Consider the following 22,957-nt stretch of genomic DNA (forward strand, 5'->3'; position numbering starts at 1 on the left):
AGTGTTTAACAAAATTAAGAAAAACATGCATGAAGGTTCATGAAGATTTTCAAGAGAAGTTAAACTAAGTCTAAGACCTGCATTTCCAAAGAGTGAAACACTAGATAGACATACTTTCCTTCCCTCTCCAACATTTAACATGCCATACACGTCTTGAACTCAACAAAACTCAATCACGCCAGAAGTATGTGACTTTAAAATAATACTTACCTTATTGTTCATAAATGCTTTGAGGCACTGGATAAGTTTATGCTGATTCTTCTTATCAATACTTTCTTGCCTTGAGAGGAATGAGGAAAATTACATAAGGAAAATCTTCACAACCTCCCCATCCCTCCCTTCAAATGATCCAGGTCCTTACTGTTTCTTGTCCAGAAGCTTCTCCAAAGCATCCAACAGAAGTCCAAGACCTTCATGCCCAAAATTGTTAACCCAGCTGGAAAATAAGAAACCAAAGAAAAATGCTTTTAATTATTTCTTAATCAAATGCAAAACCTGCAAAGCTGTTTCTCCTTTACTGCTTGTGCATCCCTTCATAGGCTCCACTTTTGGTCTCACTTCCCTAAAGATGTGGTCAGAAACAAAGGCAAACAGTCCCAACAAGCACAGATTGCTGAAAGCCAAAGGGAAAGGTGAGGAGATACTGCAGACAGCTGCAAACATTTCACATATCCTTATCCAGGGTGCTGACAACACTGCTCTCCTGTCAACAAGCATTAGCATAATTACCCTGGTTTCAAAAAAAAACCCCCAAAGCCCACAACTCTGCCGCTTGGCAAAAACAGCATGATGAAAACTACTGCAGAAATTGCTCTGCTTACCTGACTGGATTGCTGGTTAGAGACACTCTCAAAGACTCCAGGCAATTAAGAAGTTTTTCATCTGAAATTCCAGATCTCAGTTCATGGATATATTCTTGTGAAGACAGGGTACATTCATGCTTGCTGTTTTTTAGTCCACCCTATCACAGAAGGCAGAATGCTGGTAAGTGCTCTAGTGATCAAACACTATTTAGATGATAAAACAGAAGACTATTAGTTCCATAGGAATTTTCAAATCGTAGTACAAGTATTCAAGGATTTGACATCAGAGTTTAACACTTTAGGTTTTACATCACAAGGATAACTATTTTTGCTGGAATCTTTTTCACTTCTTTGAGTAAAAGTTCATGTACTACAAATTGAATATAAGATTTAATTCCATCATTCAGCTATATTAAGATATTAAATAAGAGTGTATTAAACAGCTACTTCACAACACTGTATTGGAAACAATCATTCATAAACAAAGACAGAAAAAACCCAGTTCATGCAACTTCATGAGCCAATTTTTAGCTGTACCATAGTCCATGTTTGGCCCCTAATAGAGGTGTCTAGAGGAGCTTTTTTGCCACAAAAATAAACATAAAGTAGATTTGACAGAGCTCTCTCCTGCTGAAGTGCCACTACAGAAGAATAACTACTCACACAGTATTTCACTGTTAAAATACCTGAATACCAGTTTTTAGAGCTGTATTATTCAAACACATGAACAAGACAAAATATTTTTCCGAAAGGTGCAACTAATCTTTTGTACAGCTCTGACAAGTTGCAGTAAGCTTATTTCAGAAGAGTGGTTTTGATTCATTTGCAGCTCCTAAAGCTCCTTAGCTCTGAAGGGTCTGTTGAAGAGAACCTGATAAAGATGTCATGGGTGTAAAGGCAATATCAAGTGCCTGTCCTAGAAGAGGATTTAGATGTATTTGGTTTTAATTGTATCTCTTCCACTACAAATATTCAAATTGTCTCTCTTTCACAAAGCTCCAATTCTTCAGGTTCGCTCTGTTCAAATTCTTACCATTCATTTTCCAAACACACACGAAGTATGGCTGAAGATAAAATGACTTGTCTAAATTTAACTTCATGACTTTGACCTAGCCAGATTCAAGGCACAAACCAGAACTGAGTTCACAACGTACTTTCAGATTCAGAACAAAACCAGGACAGACTGTGACTGCAGTGAGACAACAGGGTCTTCTGCACTGTGACAGCTTTGAGGACATTCCTTCCTAACATGCAAAGCACCTTTAGCTGGGCATCACATGCCAGGTACACATCAAAGAACCAAGGAAAAGATGAGTAAGAAGGACATAAAAGGACTAGAATCAGTCACCATCAACATCCTAATCAAAGATGCTCTTCCGCCAAAAGAGAAAGGAATAAATGGGTGGGGATTATCTTTATAAGGGTAGGAGCTGCTTGTAAATCAGGCTAATATATTAAAAAATCATCAAAATTCAGAAAAATCATCACTCTGAAGGATGATAAGGTAAAGAACTAGGAAAAAGGAACAGCTTTATCCCACCCATTGCACAGATGGGAATCAGAAAAGATTTTGTGTGTAATCACTGCACATCATCTATGCAATACAGATCTAACTGGGCACAAATTTTGTCATTTCAGCCAACCCCCAAACGGTAGAAAGAGAACAGAAATGCTGCTGAGAGCCACAAAATGCACAGAGATGAGACAATGGCAACTTCAGTCAATGCTATTGCCTGTTAAACTAGACCCTGAAAATCACTCTAGAATGCAAGACAGTGTTTTTTTCCCAAGAGATGAGTTTGTCCCTCCACTGCAGTCTGCTGCAGGCTCAAAAGGAGATTCCAGCTCAGGCTGGGGCAACATGAAGTCTTTGCTACTTGTTGTTTTGCTTTTAAACCAAGGTGGGATCTTGCTGCCTCCTCTCTGCGCCACCCAGGCCATCAGCGAAGCACTCGTGCTCTGCCTAGTGCCTTATTTTCAGAAGACTCATGACTCCCTCAAAAAATGAACCAACAGTTCAAAGAACTGGCAGTGTGCTCTACTAAATCCCAAGGAGGAAGCTGGACATACTAAGGCTTGCAGGACAGGTACATTTCTTCACTGGTTCTTTCAAAAAGCACCTTTAACTGCACAGCAGTTAGCAACCAACTCCTCTTCCTTATTTTCCTCCCTCTTCAATATGGTCACTCAAGACAGCTCATAAAAACCCATTCTTGAAATCTTTCACAGAATTTTTAGCTTACCAGGAATATTTTGTGTTATTCCCTGCAATCAGTGTCTCAGTCTCAATCCAGTCTTACCTCTAGCCATGCTAACTCCAATGCTGAACCAGGTGCTACCTCTTTTATTTCCCTCTTCAAAGAGAGCTTAATTGGAATACTATCTTTAAGTATAGCTATGCCTCCATATGTATCAGATTTTAACAAAAACATTTTTCATTTACTTTGAGGAACAAGGTCTCAGTGAAAAATGTTTTACAGAAGAACATCTAATGAAGATGAAAGCTAAAGTGAAGTAGGAAAAAACTGAAGAGGCTTGGGTCCCACATCAGAACAGTCAGAGATTAAACCAATGCTTAATAATGAAAACCTTAGAATTTACTTCCTGACCAATCGCCTTCAGAGTGTCACAATTAAGGCAGAGATGCCTTAATTAATGATTCACTGACAGCAACTCAAATGAGAGCTGCACCACACAGCATTCCCAACAGTGCTGAGGATGCTGTGCAAAACCCAAAAAAGTTCAAGCTCCCAAGTTCCCACGAACAGGGAAACCTCCTTTCTGCAATCTCTACAACTCAAGAGCACCACCAGAAACATCCCAAAATTCCTCTCCTCTCTGATGACAGTGAATCTGTAAATCTTCAAGGAAATGGCTCCATGTGCTGGCAGAAGCAGAGAGTTCCTAGAGGAAGAATCCTGGAAGAAGCACACGGAGGTGCAAGCACTTGTTAGGCAATAATATGCAGAAGCCATACTCCAGGCACAGCATTTCTTATTTTAGTATTTAACAAGTTATTTGCACAAAAACACTCTTTTAATGCAGAGCTGTTCTTGCCGTCTATCCGACCCTGAACTCAAAGGCATGAGGAAGAAAACATCTTAGAATTTCTCCCCTGCCCACTGTGGGAATATCAGCTTCCTTTACAAAATAACCTATTTGCAAAGCAGCTGTTCAGGCTAATTCACACCATAAGGAAATTACACAGCAGCAGGGACTATTTGAAGCTACTTTTAACACACTGAACTAGAAAATTAATAATTTGTCTCCTCAAAAGTCTAATACTTTTAAAAACGTAAGTACATAGAAGGTATTTTCCTCAGTCAGGAGAAGAACCAACAGTGTGTTCAAAACTAAAAAGTACTGGTGAACATAAAAGTATCTTTAAAGGCCACTCTGAATAAAACAAAGCCAAGAAAAAAAGATATAAGAATACAGTATGTAGGATAAAATCCTAACTACATCTGAGGTGATGATCAGACAACTTGTTAGTTAGATTGTTTTCTATTATTTTTACTACAGAATTTAATTACTGAATATGACCCAAGCAGAAAGTCTTGCTGGACCTGAAAAACCTGGTTTGGCTGTAATAAAAAAGAAGTCCATCCATAATTTAAAAAAACATCTTCGTTTTCAACCACTGCTTAAAATTCATCTGTAATTATTTCCCCAGAAAAACACTTTTTTCCAGGAAACAAAAACTCGCTGAACTCACTCCAACAAGTTAAATTCAAAATATTTGTTAATAATATTTGAATTCAATCAAGACAACATAAAATGTAGATGAGTCTTTACTAAGAGAAAAGTTATGCTCTTGGTGATCTCATCTTAAACTTAATGACCTCCTGAATCCTCTAAATTAATCTTATTCTCACACTAATCTGCTGAAGTTGGCATTTCCAAGACAAGCAACAAATAATAACAATTAAGACATAAAATTCCACATCTAAACAGAATGACATAAGCCAAATACTGTCAGTTGAAAATTTCAAGTGCTTGCCTTCAATAAAAAGACAACCTTAAATCATATTTGTTGCTCACAATGAAGAGATGAGCTCAGTGAGTTTGGAGTATTTGGAAATAAACTCCCGAAAACTCAAAGAAATCCCTCAGAAGTGTAAGCAATAATCTCACACTGGTAAGATAAACTTGTTTGAGGTGGTTGACAATTATTTTGAGAAACCAAGGATCCAGTTGTGCCCACTGAACTTTTAAAACCCAGATAAAAGTCCAAAATATTCCAGCCTAATCTCTAAGAGGGGAAGTTCATAAGAGGAAACAAAACTCTTATGTTCGTACTCACCGGAACTTTACTTCCGACTATCTGCATGCAGTGGTCAGCCAAGAGAGGTTATTGTGTAAAAAAGATAATAATAATACATAAATAAACACAGCACAGTACTTAGTAGGATGTAGTTGCACACACATTTTTCAGTGTTTAATCATTAGTAGTAGTTACATTCTCTTATTACTTTATCAACCGGTTTAGGGACTCAACAGGAAAAGAGCAGCTCTGTGGCAGGAGCAACAATTTCAAATTCTTACGTTCTGTTGCTGAATCATCAGTATTTGATGCATTTAACAACAAATAACTAAATACCTGTCTTGACAGCTGCATCTTGAAAGATTAAATATGCCATTTGTTAAAATTATCAGGTCAGATACTTTATATATGACACTGAGAACACACTAATGGCATACTGACTTCCTTGTATGTATAACAACTGCTTATATTATGGAGCTTTTGATCTGTTTAGATGATGTCACCACTGAATTTAATTAAGTTTTCGTAATCAAAAACATAGCCTACAGTTATAACTCCAACTTGCATTTCAGAAAATCTCACATGACATTTTTATTCAACTGCTCGGTATGGATGCTTTTAATTACATGGATAATTAAACAGTGATTTTCAGAATGCCATCTTCTCTTTACCGTGGCACAGCATCTCTCTCTGTTCACGAACAAAAAGTTGACTTTCCCCAGAGGAAACTGCAGGAAAGCAGCACATCTGTGCCCTGTTCTGTCACCCTGCACAAATGGCCACGTTCCTGGGAACACCAGGACAATGGACATCTGCTCCAACAGCGCATCCTCTCCCCCTCAGCTCACCTGCTGCAGCCTGACAGCAGCCAGTTCATTGAATAAACACTTTTATCTGATCACCAGCTGGCTTGGTTCTGAGATCTGAATGTGACTCTATCTGTTCAGCCTCTACCTGCTTCATTTTCTACTCTTATCTTTTCCTTTAGGAACTCTTCTGAAACAAAAGTCCCTGCAAGTCTTTCACAATCAACACTTCTCTTCCTGAAGAAGTTTCCTCTAGAAACACAAGAAGAGATTGCCACCACCAGACAATCTCTCCTCCTAATTTACTATCTTCTCCTCTCACCAATGTCCAACTATTCAGTACAGTACAAAAGGTCACCAGGTTCAGCTCTGAAATGGAATTTCAATCCTTCACCAGTTCTCAGGTACAATTTCCATGGTCAACAATCTATCTCTTCAAGTGAGAGAAGGAATGAGAAGCACAGAAAATCACTCCCCATGACAGCATCCAGCTCATCAGCTTCTACATGTCCTCCATCGCAAAGGAAAAATTTTCTTCACTCAGTGAAACCCAAAGTTCCTTTCGCAGAACTCTGAAGATAAGTGTTTCAGAAAAGCATGGTCAACATGCTGCAGCCAGCACACAGGCAGAGAAAATGAAGCATCAAATTTAAAATAATCAGGTTAAGACAATATCAGCAAATGAAAGTGATATTTTCACAAGAAGGGAGGGAGCTCAAAAGCCTAATTAAAACAAACATGAAATGAACTGCAAGAAAAGTCACATCAACTGTTAAATGTTCTGTGAGCTCTAAGCAGAAGAGCCAAGTATTTTCAGTGTAAAAAAGGAAGACAGATAGTTATCTGTGACAAAAGAAAAGTGTAGAAAATCTAAAGACAAATAATTTTGAATGCAATCAGCATTTTCATGGAAGACAATCCTGAAGAAAAGAAAGTTTGACAATTCATGATGCAGTAAAGATTGATTAGGACTTGAATTCATTGAGCAGAATAGTAGTTGCACTAAGCAGAAGACGAAATTACAAGTAAAAGAGATTTTGTGCCACTTTAAGATCCCAATCAACATTTTAAAATTAACCTCTGTATTTTAGATTTTTTTTAACAATCAAGATGCCAGCAATTTAAAAGTTAAATTAGGACAATACGCTACAGAAAGGTAATGGACATTTGTGAAAGATTCCATTAAAATGCTGTGATTCAATTGCAAGGAGGACATACTGAAGCACACAGACTTCAATAGGAGCTGTTTTTCCTCCAGGAAAAACACTTCGCAATATGTAAAACATCCACACCGGGGCTGACTTTACCTCAAAGTGCACATATATGAACGAGGACCTTTTAGAATGACTTGGGTTTTAAACTGTTAGTACATTTGGACAAATATATTCCTAGTTCTGTTACATTTCCCATGCTGCAGCACACATGGGGAGCAATGCAATAAAATTGCAGCAGTGAGCCATGCAATGGTAGCCATGCTTTCCTTATTCAGCTGCACAAATCTGGAGCTTGAGGCAACTGCATTTCAATTGCAGTGTACATGAGAGACATCACCATTGTTCGACTACTTTGTGGGGAAAAACACAAATACTTCAGTTTCTATTTCCACTTCCTACTGCTTCAATGAAGTATTTTTGCATACTAAGAAAAATTTCAGATTTAATATTGATCATCAAGTGATGATAAAAACCTTACGAAGCATAATTAACAGTTCCCAAAGACAGTCTAGCTCATGGTTCATAACATTCACTGCATAAGCTTGAATAATTCTCCAGTAATTTGTACATTTAGTTAGATCATGCTTAAAGCACTGGATTCCTTCCAGCATACACTAAAGGACTGTGGATTTTGTTTAAGATGAACTCGTGCAGGAACATCACTCCTCTCAGAACTTAAATAACCATTTTCATTACCATTTCATCAGCATTATAACACAAGCTTTTCCTCATGAAGTTTATAATGTTTCATGCAAGGCATTTTCATAATAATTATATGTCATTGTAGTCCTAATGTTTGAAATTTAACTCTGCAGAGCTGATTTTCAAGGTTAACAAGGGACAAGTCAACTGTACTGCTTGCAGACCACGCCTAAAGATTCCTTAGGCAGACACCAACATAATCTTATTTCTCTATTTGCCACAGTTAACTTTTAACACATACAAAGCATTGCTGGAGTATAACTAATTAGTATGAGCAGTTCAACTGCAGAAAATAAACTGCAGCTCTTCACTACTTGTAATTTTATTTCTCCACCCCAAAAACATTGGGGTATCCAGTCATTTCCTTAGTATACTCTTTGCACCTTAAAGAAGTTAAACTTCAACAATTCTGCATGAAGGGTTAACCAATCAATTAAGTTAGAGAATAATCAACATCAATGAAAAGTCAAAACATTTTTTTCTATTCAAAATGTAATTTGAAACTGGTTTTAAGACCATTTTTTCACTAAAGGAGTCTAGTGCATACATTGCTACAGAAATCACCAAGTCAGAAACTATGGGCACCAAAAAATTCTTAAGATGAATTGCACAGAAATATGATCAGGTTCCATCCATGACTCCACATCACTGGATTTGCCATTTCTTATAGTTTCTAAGAAAGGATCAAGTTTTTACATTGCTCAGCAAGGGAAATGCAAACTAACTGCTCAGATGCAGCTGCAAGCATTTAGAAGTGTGTTAGCAAGAACACACTTATTTTTTCCTATCACTCTTAGATAAATCCAGACAAAAAAAATCAAGTTTCAAGCCTGAAAAGCCTCAGACTCAAAGCTAAGTTCCTTCCTCAGGTGTGCCCTGGAAAGCTGAGTACTTACAGATTTGGCAGTTGCAGAAATGTACTGGACAACCATCTCACGTTTTGTGCTCAGGTCTTTGTCTCGTAAAGGAGCTTTACGTTCCTCGTTCAGGTTCATGTCTTCCTGCAAAGGAACAGACCACAAAACATCAGGAATAACATCTCAGAATTTTTATTAGCCTTTATTCTTTTTAAGCTACTTTTGTTGAACAATCAATTTTCAAACAAATAGAAGTGACTTTTTTCCACTTGATATGCATGTGTTTGATTTTGCCCTGATTTTCACAATTCTGTCACCTGAAATGTTCACTGCTGTTGAGATTTAGACAAAATTTAAACTGAATCAAGGGTAGCTAACATTTGTGAAATTTGGCTCAAGAAGTAAAACTAGAGGAAAAGCACAACAATTCTACACCTCAAGCAGATGCATAAATGTCAACTCTTGTGATGTTCCTGTGTTTTTAGAGAAATCTTATCACAGTGGACATCATTCCTGCACTATCTAATCAGAAGGCTGTAATTACATGGATCATTAGCCTGTAGAAGGGGTAGAGGTGAAATTGTTTCAACTGATATATTTAAAACAAGCCTAAAAGTCAAAATGCTCTGCTAGATTACATCTATTAGGACACTACTTTAACTTAATAACTGATTAAAATACAATGCAGTCATTACTAGGCTTGCCATTAAAAGTCAAAGTAACTTCAGACTGGCACCTCAGAGCAGCCAATGTTCCTGCAGTGACAACTGTTGAACAGCCTTGTCACAGAACTGTTGGTCTCTCTGAGACAGACCTATCAGCTTCAATTAACATGACTTGGAAAAGGTAAAAACTAATCCCTTAACAAGCAAAGCAAGCAAGACTTAATTAACACTTATCCAATCCTTCAAAAGACATTCACAGCTCCACTGAACAGAGCTGAGCTACCCAGTGGAACACGACAGTTCTTCCCCATACCCACACCTTACCATCATTTTTTCAAAGAGATCCATAACTTCTTTTTCTGATAAGTTCATGCAGCGCTCATCAACAAGTGCCTGGGCATGTGGGATCTCACTAATGGAAGGCTGGGAGTCAATAGGATGCTGAATGAGAGGCTTCTCTCTTTTCACTGCTGATTTCCTGAAGCTTGTGATTCTGTCACGCTGCAAAGACATTCAAAAATAAGCAGAAATAGAAACAGAGAAAAGCAGCCAATTACATGGCAGCAATGCACGTGTTTTTAGTTAATTCAAGCAGCAGAGTTAAACTGAACTGTAAGTAAAAATACTCTAATATTAAGAGATTACTTTGCACAGAAAGACAATAACATATAAGGTAAACTCATGATAGGTCACATGCAAAAGAGATTTAAATATTTCTCACTGATCCAAATTTGCACCAGATAGGTTAAATTCTTAGCAGTTCAATATCTTCAGCTCATCTTCTTCCATTACCCTCTAATTATGTGATAGTGAATAATTATGGTACCACAAAGGTAATGAATGTCCAATGCTCCTTCCCCTGAAGAGGTATAAGTCCTTGGAGGACAACTGAAAAAGGCAGTGTTGGGAAGGAGATACTCACAAGTCCATCAGGCTTATCAAAAAATCCTGCCAAAGTAAAATAAAGTTTGTAGAGGAATTAATGCTCCAAGCACAGCTCACAACTCCTTGAAGAGTTTTTGAGTAGGAACTCCTGGAATTAGTGCCGAGCTTTAGAAAGCCAGGTGATGGATTGCCCACACAGAAGCAGCCACCCATGGTTAAACACACGGCCAGACGTTGGTGGAAGCATCAGACACTGCCAGGGTGTTCTCTGGTTAGGGCTGATCCCCATCCCCACCTCCTGGGCTGCAAGCATGCTCAGTTACTGGGTTAATATTGGAAATAATCAGCACCCTCCTTATAAGGCTGTCTTTATGTGTTGTGTATAACTCTATTCTGAATAGACTCCGAATTTTTTAATAACTGTCTTCATTTTTTTAATACTTATATACATATATATGTTCAAGAACATCATGCATATAGCAATTTTCCTCAAAGAACTGTCTGCATCCACAAATACTCCTGTATTTGTTTCAGGCACTCAACAGCCTTATGAAGATGTGCTTCCATCTAACAGCAGCTGATGTAGGGTCACCATGTATACCATGTACACCAAAATTTATATTGGCTACAATTAAACAACCTCTCTGAGGTGTGAAACGTTGGATGGAGTACTTTGTTTGCAAAAATTTTGATTCATTTCAGATTAGTGAGTCCAGAGTGGAGACATCAGAACAACAGCTGTGGCATATGGAGAAGAAATACTATTTTTCTGTTGTTTTGGGGGTTTAATACATTTTTGTTGTTGTTTTTGTAATTTTTGAGATCCTACAAGATTACCTTAAATTTCTGAAGGAATGTGTCCCTAGATAAGCTGCATTCCCTTTGAATTTCTTTTTAACTTTTTTTTTTTTTTTTTTTTTTTTGTGGGGGGGGTGGTAGGGGAGTTTTCCTCTTCCTTAAATATTTTTTATATTCGTGGACAGAAGCACAATACTTACAAGGATACTGTTAATATCTTTGACAAAGCAAGGATATCACTTTAATCCATTTTCTACCTTATTAGAGTAGTTTAAATTACATTTTTGGAAACTAAAATTAGGGCATAGCCTGGTGAAAAGGCCAAGGATACGACAATGCCTGAAAGGCAGTATCCAAATTTAGCCAAATTCAGCTTTTTGTTGACCATTCAACAGTCACAAAAAGTCATTTAAGATCCAATTTCACCACACTGTCATCTGTTTCAAGCATAACTGATTAACATAAAATTTGTTCAAGGAGATTGCACCGGTGAGATCACTTGAAAGACACAAAGGAATATTCTATGTGATTACCAGGCACCATTTCCTCATTGCAGATGTGCTGACAATCATTAACTAAAAACCAGCCTGGTTTTATTTTATATATAAAATACAAGGCTGCAATTTTAATTAAATCAATTTTGATATAAGTTTCTAAAAAAAAAAAAAAAAAAAAAAAAAAAACAAACAAAAACAAAAACAAACTTTGGAACCAGTTTCAAAGTATTCAGCTTTATCAAATTAGTGCTACTGAATACAAACTTGTTCTTTGGCATTCAGTACACATTTATTACTCAAAATGGTTCCACTTGAATCATGTGGCAACCAACTTTGAAGAAACACTGCAGATCATTTATTGGTAAAGAGAAGGTCAAGAGAAATAACACTTCAACTGTTGAGTAACAGTTTCAACACAGCCACAGTATTACTAAAGTATTTAAAATGTGCTTAAAGAAGTTTCTCCAAATAGAAATCATTATTAATCTACTTCAACTGAACTCAGAATTTAAGATCTTTAGGAACAGTCACTCAATTTTCTGAAATCTAATGCTTAATATCCTTATAAGACTGTTCTTTTGTCCACAACATTGAGTAAAGTAGCATGCAGCAGGAGTTACCATTGTATATTAAGATGCTACAAAGACCTTACCACATCATCTGCCAAAGTTTTTATTTGAATATTCTATTAAAAAAAACAAAAAAAGACACAAAAAACAACACACAAATCAAAGAAAAAAAGACAGCGTTACCTACTGCTTCAGAATAAAGACGTTTATTTCATGTATTTGAACATTAAAAAGCATTTGAAATGTCACTAAGTGCTCTAAAAAAAGCTGCAGGCGAATGGACATGGAATCTCCTGCCTTTTCTGTGAAAAAGCAAGCTTGCATCCCATTGTACCTTATCCTGAGTATGTAACTGATGAGCCTGAAGCCTGCAGTGCTGCAGCACCCCCACTATTGCACAAAAGAGCAGCCTGGTCTCTCAGAAGGGTTTCCAAAACAAACACGGACTCCTGGACTCCCGAGTGCGTCAGCAGAGCCACGGGGAACTCTCAGCTCTGCCCAGGCACTTCCCTGTGCCCAAACTTGTGCAGCCTCCTGCCAAGTGCTCCTGGACACTGAGCCATGTCAGCCTGGAGATGAACTGCCTGAAGTCTGAACTGATGATGCACAAACCACTCTCCCTCCCTCCTTTTGCCCCGTCACTTCTTCCTGAAGCAGGAAAATCCTGCTGATGGCAATCACCAACGTTATATTTTTATTCATGGACAAAAAAGCCACCCACATCGCACACCAACAGCAACAATCATTAATTATCAAGGAAGCATTTGGTTTGTGAACTTTGCCCAATTGACACACAGCACTGTCATGAGTAAGAGTTAAGGTCTGGAACTCGTGGGGGGACAGAATTTGAGAAGAATTCAGAAGTACATTGCACAGTGGAGAGGATGACCCTGGCTCACAGGTCAGTCCCAACAGAGTTGCTTGCTCATTCCCTCCCAGCAGCATCATGTAGCCAATCAGGAGTACAAAAGCTAGAAAAACTTGATGGTTGAGATATAACGACAATGTAGTACCAGATGGGAAAAAAGGGAAGAAGAAAAAAAAAAAAAAAAGAAAAAAAAGCCATGATTTGGCACCAGCAGGCCAATGCCTACCCAGCTTCTGAGCACCTGATGATTTGGAATAAACTCCTCCTCGCCACCCTGCAGCCCTGTGTTCATTGCCCAGCATGATGTGGTAGGTTTTGGAATGTCTTTGGTCACTGTGGATGAGCTGTCCTGGCTGTGTCCCCACCTCCAGACCACCCACCCTGCTCCTGGAGGGAGCTCACAAGAAACAGAAATCCTGGACACTGGCAACAGCTGGTCAGCACAAGCTGAAGAACAGGGGCTCTTTCTTGTCAGTGCTGTTTTGGTCACAAACCTAGGACAGAGCACCAGATGGGCTGTTCTGAACAAACTCCACCTGAGCTTAACCCAGTACAGACCATCTCCAAACCCAGATGTTGACACCAACCTTTCACCTTCCAAACCACCACATCTCAATGCCCTTCCTTACACCTCTCCTGGACTTAGCACGGAATTTACCATCTTGAAATCAGAACTAAGATGTTCACTTACCACTCTGGTAAATAAGCCTTTTTACTGAGATTACAGAGAAAAATGAAGTAAAGCCTAACCCTGTTTTTAGCCCAGAGACAGCCAGGCAAGCAAGAAGTTCTGAAACTCCATATGCATTTTAGGAGCTGCTTGTATGAGAATGTTTTTTTCCCCCTTCTCATTTAAGTACTGTCAATCTCTGCCAGAAGCTGGAACAGGATCATCTACCTCATCTCTACACTTATATTGCATTTGTCACTCAAACTCCTCTGGGCAAAATACAGAATACTAAAACAAGATAGCACACTGCATTTTTTTCAGACCCTGCAAGCACTCTTCCCAGATATTCTTGCGCTGCACAAGCTCCACTGCTGCCAGCAGCCACTCGAGATAAGCACCACATTTAACAGGTAGGAGAGACATTGCAAGTAGCTGGAGGCAAAGTCAAGGCAGTTCTGTACCTGCAGATCCTCATACAATTTTGACAACCTCTTGTACTAACAAAGAAATCGCACTTCCAGGCTGATTTCAGAACATAACCTAAAAGTAGTTTACCTCCCTAGAAGGAAATTCAAGATATTGCAGATTCTGTAGTCCTCTAGCATTATTCTATCAGCCATCTATGAGACAGCCAGAGCAAGACAAGACAGAAAAATCTACACCTTCCTAGCTTGTTAAAGACATTGAGTCCCTGTTTGCAGGAGCAGCCCTAGAGAAAAAGCTTCACAAAAAAATCTCTGAGCAAATATTTGCAGATAAGGGATATCAAACTTCTATGTATAATAACACATACACTTTAAGACAGCTATAGATCATCTCTCTCTCCTAGTTACAATGTCTACTACACAAACCACAGAACTTCTTCAGCTTCTATACCAAAGAAGGCATTTTCTACTGATGGACTTCATTCTTTGCTTAGAAGATTTAAGTGATACAGCTTCTCCCTTTCCAGTCTATCAATAGTTAATATCATTTTCTACTCACTCTTCCCAGTCTTAGTTTACTCTGTGTATCTGGCTACTTTCATTGGTACAGACAGATCGTGACAGCAAAGCACACAAAAATAATAGCACGTACTAATGCAACTGCATCAGACAATTCTTTTATCTCAAAAGGTCTCAGCCAAGTTAATATTCTGAGTAATTGAAATCTTGCACATGAAAACAGTAGAAAGATATTCATAGATCACTTTATTTCTTGATGCAGAAAGCACTGCTTTCTCCATGCAAACGATGCAGGCTACAGCAGCAACAATGTCACATTCACAGAATTAAATTACTTGAGCTGATTGCATCAACTTTTAATACAAAACTCACAGCAAGGTACTTTTTTATACCTTTTTCTAACCTGTGCTTTAATAAAACCTTCCAAATCACTTAAGCTGGCCATGAGTTGTAAACTGAGATGTGTTGACATGGGCTGATTATATTTAAGTATTACATTGCCATGTTCTGAATTGTTATGCTCAGAAATCTCAATCTCACCACAAAAATCAAACCAGCAGCAACTCCCAGATCACCATATGCAGGATGAACAATGATCAGATGGGTAACTTTTGAAATTCACAGCAATTTTCACTCCAGTGCCCAGGCAAATTGTGGTGTGCTGGGACACCCACTCCTGCACAGCTCCCACTGCTCCCAGCAACAATCAGAAACTTGACCTTCTCTTAACTTCCATGCTTTGTTTGGTTTTTTGGGGGTTTTTTGTTTTGTTTGGGGTGGTAGTGTATTTGTTTGTTTTTGTTTGTTTGGGGGTTTTTTGTTTTTTAATGGAGCAGATATTACTGTTTTCTAAAATTTAGCTCAAATTCAACACCTGCAAAAGGCCTGGTACAGCTCAAATCAAGGTCAAGAGCTTTTTAATTTGCATACAAGCAGGAAAGGAATAACTTCCCATATGAGCACCTGAACCACGAGAGTTTAAAGGGACAAATATAAAACTGGTTAATATATGAAGTACAAAAAGTTGTCTGCATCTTGAATCTAGGTCTTACTCATAAAATAGAATTCACTCCTACAACCTCTGTTCTTCAGTTCAGAGAATGAATAATGTTCCCATTAGACAATTTAACCATCTGCTATCATATTCAGTTTTGCAATTAAATCTAAAAAGGCACCTAGGAAATTGTGAAAAGATACCCAAGTCATAAAAGCAGATGTGCAGAAAACAGGACTACACACTCATTTAGGCCTTTCAAGATCTTTACGCAGGATGAAGCATACCTGATGTTTTGTGATTTATATTTTTATTAATTTTATTACTAATGTTTGCTTTAGCATAATATTTTTCGCACTTCAAGGAGCATTCACCATGCTTTCAGAAAAACCTTCAAATGACTGTTTTAATCCATCTGCTTTCTCAAAAACACTTGAATTGAGCAATACCAATAGTTTTGTTACTATTGTTGTACACTTCCATTTGGTCTATATGACACCATATGGAAAAAATCTTGTTTGCCTTGCAGCTGCTTGTTTCAAAAACTCCTTGATTATTCAGTTTTTTTTAAAATGAAGGCTTAACCTAGAGCCTGAAGACAGAGGGAAACATGGACTGCCAAAATGGAGAACTGTTTTCCTCCCAGGAGAATGACCATCCACAAATGAGCAATGCTGCAGAAATAAGTCTGACAATTCCTCACGCTAAATAAAGCCCGAGGGTCACCCAGGCTGGTAAATCATTAACAGCAGAGGGCAGCAATTCTTTAATTGCCTGCTGGGAGATGCCTCAGCACTGCTCCCAAACAGAAGGGGAGGGAACCCATGCTAGAGGCTTGGGAATCATATCAAACACTCCCCTCACAAATGCCAGGGGATGAGGTTTTACAAAACAGAAAATTCAGCCAGAAATACATTTAAAAAAAAAAATCACTGTAAACAAACATAGTCAATGCTTTGTAACTGAAGGTACAAAAGGAGATGAGGAAGACATCTGAACTAACTTTTATACATATATATATATAAATATATAATTTGAAGCTCAAACTGCCATCACTGTTTTGAAAAGTTTGTTTCAGACAATGGTTTCTCGGTGCTCATTGATAAATAAGCTTTAAAAAACAGAAGAAAATTATAATTGTTTTATTTATTTTTTTTTTTTTTTTTCCCAAAAGCTGCAGTTCCACGTCAGCCTAAGCCAACAAAAGTGCCGGGTGTGAGACACAGGGCAAGGGTGGCAGCAGGACAATCAGATCAGGCTAGACAACTGCAGAAACATCTGCTAGTGCAGAAGCAAATTAAGGAAGTTCTGGCATTTTCCAGAGCCGTAGATGAAATGCAAACATTTCTCACCAAGTCTCCACACCGACTATATCAGATAAGCTGCCACACCAGCAGCCCAGGACCAGTAGGGTTCATAACCCTGCTACAAAACTGCACAGTTCTCCATGCAGCCCCTGCTACATCCAGGGTCTGGGTCCTGTCCTGATATCTAGGGATTCTGCAAGAGAAGTTCTGCTTTGAGCACCTTGAAAAAATGCCTTGTGACAGTGCAGCATGCTTTTCATTAGAGACAGCATGGGTTTTGTTACAGGAAAACACATCTCCTCAGAATGCTCTACAGCTTTTACATTCCTCAGTTCAAATTATCAACAGCTTGCTGTTAAAACTTCTGCAAACTAGACTTTGGAAAGAGCCATGCTGCTTTCCTGCAAAGTGTGCCTAGCAGAACCATGCTCAGCACTGGACCTCTGCTGTTCATTTTTCAAAAGTGTAGTTGACTTGAGCTTTGAGTTTTTCAGTAACTTGGCTTTTGCTTTTTTGGTATAATATTATTGTGAAGGGCTTTTGAAATATTCTGAAACAGTTAAACTGGAGAAACGATGTCGAAACAATTCCTGACACAGTTAAGTGCAGACTTTATCTCAATTTTCTGCTTAGATACAGGCAGTGGGATTGAGCTCTTTGCTCCCATGACAGTGGCAGCACAAAGCAGTTTTGCTGGGTAGCAACACTTGATGTGCACTGAATTGCTGCTCATCTTTTGCCCCTGCTCCTGGGCTCTCAGGGGCTGAGTTTTCATTCAGACACACTGGGGAGCTGCTGGGGCTGATGAGAGCTGCTCTAAAGCTCCGAGTTGGGTCAATGAAGAGGAGTGAGAACAGGCCTCCTTTTATGCCTCACTTCCTCAAGAGACACCTTTTTCATGGTGACAAGATCCGCCTTTGCTCTGACTGAATTGCAGCCTTAGTTTTTACCCTTTTAACCACAATCACACTCTTTGAACCCGGAATTAAACTTTCGTTGCAACCTCGGTATTTTTTTCTCAAGAGGAGCAAGTTGACTTGACAGAGTTGGTTTGAAATTATCTTAAACAACGAAGCAGAAAATGCTTTGAGAAATGCCCTCACTCTAAACCTTACACACTTTTTTTTTTTCATTTTTTGCTTACTTGCTTCCTCTATGACAGTGTATGCTAGGATAGCCCAATACCCCTGTACAGGGAGAGGCTCAGGTTCTGTAAACTTCTCTTGAAGTTTAGAGATAGACTTGGTAAGATTCTTCAGTGCATACTGGTGGTTGTGTGGAACATCTCTGGCTCTTGTGGGTACAGTAAACACTGAAATAAGTGTCAGACTCTGTTTGGATTTTCCTACAAAACCATTTGAAAAGTTAAACTGGCAGAATGCATCTGTTGGGAGAGGACTAATACACTTAAAAATAAAGCAGAACACCCACGGCAAGCTGCAGGAGCTCCACTGGATACTGGGCAGTTCCTTGAAAATGGAAAATATTGCCTTTGATAGACTTTGAGAAAGTGAGAACATGTGTATCTGCTTTGTTTGGGTTATTTTGTAAGCATAAGAAAACCCAACCAACCAAAGCACAGCCCACAAACAAACTGGCAGCAGAAGGGATGCAGTGAGCCAAAGGAGCTGGAATTCCTTCTGAAGACCATTCATTTTGTCTGTACTCAGCAGACTTGGAACATGGTCACAGGGATCATGTCAACAGCTTCTTGGAATAATGTTGTCTGTCTTCCAAGACAGACCTACTAGTAAAGAGTAAGTACTTAATCAGAGCAGTATTTGGTCCCTACATTACAGTTAGTTGATGGAAAAGTCACTTTTTTTCTCCCTTAATAATAAACTATGTGATACTAAAACTTGGAAAAATGAGTAGTTGAAGCAGGGAAGTCTGGCTTTTCCTCAAATAACTGAAATTCAAGGTTGAATAATTTCCACAGGCATGGGCCATAATGTAACTCATCAGGCAAAGAATATTGGGTTAAACAATGTACAGCTGCTGTGTCACACACAAGGTCTTTCTGTTCTTTTCCTAATTCTTTCCTGTTTATAACAGCATCCTTAGAAGATTATTTGTCCTTTGGGGAAGTAGGAAATGAAGCACTGTGTGAACAGAGAGGAATTACACTGTACTTAATAACAAGGAATGCCATGGTATTGTTTCACTTCAGTACAGGTGAGAGTCCCTGTTAAGAAGAAACTGGAATTCAAGACAATTAGAGAAACTTGTCATAGATTATGGACAAACTGTTATTTTCTGCTTAAGGATATAAGGGGATTAAAAAAAAAAAAAAAAAAAAAAAAAGGTTTATCCTAATATTAAAGTTTAAAATGTGCTTTGGTTACCCCAAAACATTCACATGAATTTTATAAAGGTCTTCCACAAAACAATTCTTTTGAAATATCACATGTTAACTGATGGGACTACTGCTTATCTAAGAAGTCATTCAGGAATTAGTCTGAATCACAGACCACTATAAACTAACCTTAATGGATTTAGGAAGCCCGTCCTATCCACCCAAGCTTTGTCTGAAATTCAAACATGAATGCATATTGAAAATGCCAACTGGCTTTCTGATTTACAGGCAGAAATTTCACCAAAGCCTTCAGCTGCACCCTTTACCTTTTTGCTTTGGGAGCATCTCCACCAAGCTACAGTAAACTGGAGGATGAAAGCAAAATTCACTTCTGTGAACTTATTGCTTGTAAATTATAAAATTTAGCCCAGTGTAAGCTCAGATAGCAAAGCTACACTGTAGCTCCCAAAGAGGGGCAGAGCCAGCCTGAAGGAGAGCAGTCAGCTGATTCTGAGTTGGTGTGTCACCTCCGGAATTTGGCCATCTCCAGTGGAGTTACCCTTGGAGTTCCAAGCTTTGTGCTCAAACCTCTTGTTTTTATTTACCCACTGAATGTGTCAGGCACAAAAATTAAAACATACATCAGTGTGTGTTCTCAGCCTGATGTGCTGCTGTCTTCTTTCTGGAAATTCTTACCTGTTCTAATATAACTGGGACCTACAAACACTCCAACTCTTAATAACTGTCAAGTTCTCATCTACTCATGTACTTACACAATTACAAATGCTAACACCCAGCACAGCTCCATTATTAAACCAAAGTATTTCAGAAGTTACTCAAATTCAATAGACAAAAATAATTCACAGCAAGAGAAAGAACATGAAGAACCAAAATGCAGACAGGAGGGCAGAAAACTTTATACTGCATAAGAATTAACAGCTTGTATTCTGTTATTAGGAGCTAGAATCAAATGAATCTCATGTTGGCTCTGTATTTGTTCTTGACAAAGCTACATTCATTAAAAAAAAAACCTAAACCACAGGCATCCTTGAAGGTCATTATAACAACCATCATTAGCTCTTACCGTATTAAAAAGGAGTAATGAACTGCAGAACTAACATTTTTCCTGATCAAAGTATTTATTTTGTCTTTTTCCACATTCCTGAGAGCCCAAACTGAATTTCTACAGAGCCACTTGACAATACATAACCAACTAATTCTGACAAAAAGGTGGTCTGTGGGGACACCTAAGGTCTCAGGTTATTTCCTCTCATCTTCATGCCTACACACGTAGTATGGTGCTAATTTTTTGTTTATGTGACTCCAGCCAGGACAAAGTTATTAATGTTTGACCAGCTAATCCCTGAACAAAGAATCAGGCCTGTGTCTCTCAAACCAACCTGCACTCACCAATGCTGGGATTCTCTCAGCCTTTGGAACCTAAAATTACAGCTGCTGCCCTCCTGGCTGTAGGGCAACAGTTCTGCAGCACCAGAGGCTGGGACTCTACAGCACTATTCCCCAAATATTTCAGATTTTTTATTTAGAAACTTGTTCTAAACTGCGCAGTAGCAGCAGTCAAAGTTCCACAATCGTCAAGCAAGTTCTTCTTTATTTATTTTCACTCAAAGGGACAAACTAAATATGTTAATGGGGTCTGGTTATAAAAAGTTCATATTTCCACTGTAAGTAAGACAGCAGTAAGTGTGTTAATATATACATTTACACACACACACACACAAATCACTCAGGAATACAAAACAGAATTTTTTTTCTAATTGTTTTTAATCAGTGACCTTTACACTAACATTTTCGACCTTTGAAACAAGCTTAGATTGTTATAAATCGAAAATCTTTTTAGTAACACTATGCAAAGAACACTTGCAGACAGCAGACACGTCAGACCTTCAGCTGTATTCATTACTTTCTCCAATACCCTCTTGTCTCCAGTGATTTTATCTGAGGACCAGCCTAAGGAAGGAAACCTTGCAAGAAAGCTGCCTGCCACAAGCACCACCTTGACACTCCCCCAGGAGAGTTTCCTGTTTCCACGGGAGGAGCCTGTATCCATTAGAAACTCTTCAGAACATTTCTGCCTTACATAACACAGAAGGTGTGGTGACATTACACTGTGCACTACACCTTCAGGCCAAATATTACCACACCCAAGTGAACCAAAAACCTTCAGGAGCTCCATCAAACCATGAAATTCTCACGTGTGGCTTTTTCCAGAATTGAACTCCCAAGGTACTTCTGCATTTCTACAAATCAGAGGAGTCCATGATTTAAATAATAATGTACATCACAATATCATTTCATTGCCACAGCAGATCCCTCTCAGACCTGTGCTGCTACCACACCATGTCCAACTAAACCCTGACCAGGAGAAGAGGGCTGGAAAGCAGACACAATTTGATGGAACTGGTGGATGAACTTTAGACAAATTTATATAACAGGAGCAGTTCTAATGTGCCATAACTCCAGTCTTATTGGTTCTAGCAATCAAAGAAAAAGCAAATAGTAAAGGAGTTGTTCTGACAGGTTGATTTTCGTGACTCGTTTATCCCACTGCCACACAAAACTTATGTCAGCAGGGCACCAAGGGGAGCATGGAGAATGCTTTTGCTCTGAAACAATTATAACTTTCAGGAACTTTTCTATGCCTCAATGTTACATATTTGCCAACTTCCCCCTTCACTTCATTTTCAGTGACAAAAAAACCCCAAAACAAAACGAGAAAAAAATCCAAACAAATTAAGAAAAACCAAACTGCAGTTGTCAGGTTGGTTATCTAAAGAGCTCTATAACCCACTGAAAGGAACACATGGTGGGAAAACTTCAATATTGACTCAGTTTCGCTGCCTGAAAAAGACAATTCTTCAGCTGGCCTCCCTTTCTCCCGTACAATTAATTGTTACCAGGTATTATATATCTGCTTTTATATTATATTGCTGCTTTTGTCACACAACATCCCACCCATCTACTAGTTAGGAAGCTACAATTGCAAGTGGGAATCCTTGGAGGTGCTCACTCCAAACTACTGTAGCAAAAAGCCACTTTATTCACAGGATTTGAAGACCGGTTTGATACAGAACCAATATGCAAGTTTGAGACAAGTTAGCTTTGTCTACCTGGAACTTTATCAATTGCTACACAAATACTAAAGAAGCTTTTTCAGTTCTTAATCTTTCAAAATTATGTGCTCTACCACCATAGCCAATTTAAAAAAAAAAAAAAAAAAAAAAAAAAAAAAAACACCTTATTTCTTCCTAAAAAAATTACAGCATCATTTAAAAAAAAAAATTGAATGTAAGGAATGAGGACACAAAAGCTGAATAAAGCCACTTATTTTAGTAATTTCCTAACTTCTCGTGCTTTAAGGTTGAACAAGGAAACGGAGGAAGAGCAAACTGAAACTGACAGTTGCTCCAGCAGCAACTGACATCGCTTGTTGTGCTCCGACTTTGGACAAGGATGAAAAGAATCAGAGGGATGTTATCACCCATTACTGCTCTGTTGTTTACCTCCAGGGAGCTGCAAGTGATGCAGAAAAAAATGAAACCATCTCGGAACCCACCCCAAGTTTTTAGGCAGATCTTTTCCTCCTGCCAGGTCGCCAACAATCCCAGTGCCACCAGCAAGCTTTACAGGCTACTTGTGACACCCAGAGCCGGAGTCCATCCTCCAACTTAGGTATTCAGCAACACACTGCCTGAAGTCTCTGAAAGCACCACTTCCATTTGCTGTTCTCACACCTGCCTTTCACTTGGCCTGGGTGGAATCTGCTCTGTTTGCAAAGCTTCCTGTGGTGCACACAA

At 38.7% G+C, this 22,957-nt stretch overlaps 1 protein-coding gene across 1 annotated transcript in view; it reads right to left on the reverse strand.

Moving 5' to 3' along the window:
• DIAPH2 (diaphanous related formin 2) overlaps positions 1-22,957 on the reverse strand; it is a 170,725-nt gene that overhangs the window by 142,666 nt on the left and 5,102 nt on the right. Inside the window, exons 2-8 of the mRNA XM_066338673.1 lie at positions 12,144-12,176; positions 9,636-9,812; positions 8,686-8,790; positions 5,107-5,127; positions 822-961; positions 362-436; positions 211-280 (exon numbers count right to left, since the gene is read on the reverse strand). Of these exons, the coding sequence (XP_066194770.1) occupies positions 211-280; positions 362-436; positions 822-961; positions 5,107-5,127; positions 8,686-8,790; positions 9,636-9,812; positions 12,144-12,176 (621 nt within the window). The remainder of the gene's footprint in view (positions 1-210; positions 281-361; positions 437-821; positions 962-5,106; positions 5,128-8,685; positions 8,791-9,635; positions 9,813-12,143; positions 12,177-22,957) is intronic.

The sequence above is a fragment of the Sylvia atricapilla genome, chromosome Z (assembly GCF_009819655.1).
Source record: "Sylvia atricapilla isolate bSylAtr1 chromosome Z, bSylAtr1.pri, whole genome shotgun sequence".
In the NCBI taxonomy this organism is placed as follows: Eukaryota; Metazoa; Chordata; class Aves; order Passeriformes; family Sylviidae; genus Sylvia; species Sylvia atricapilla.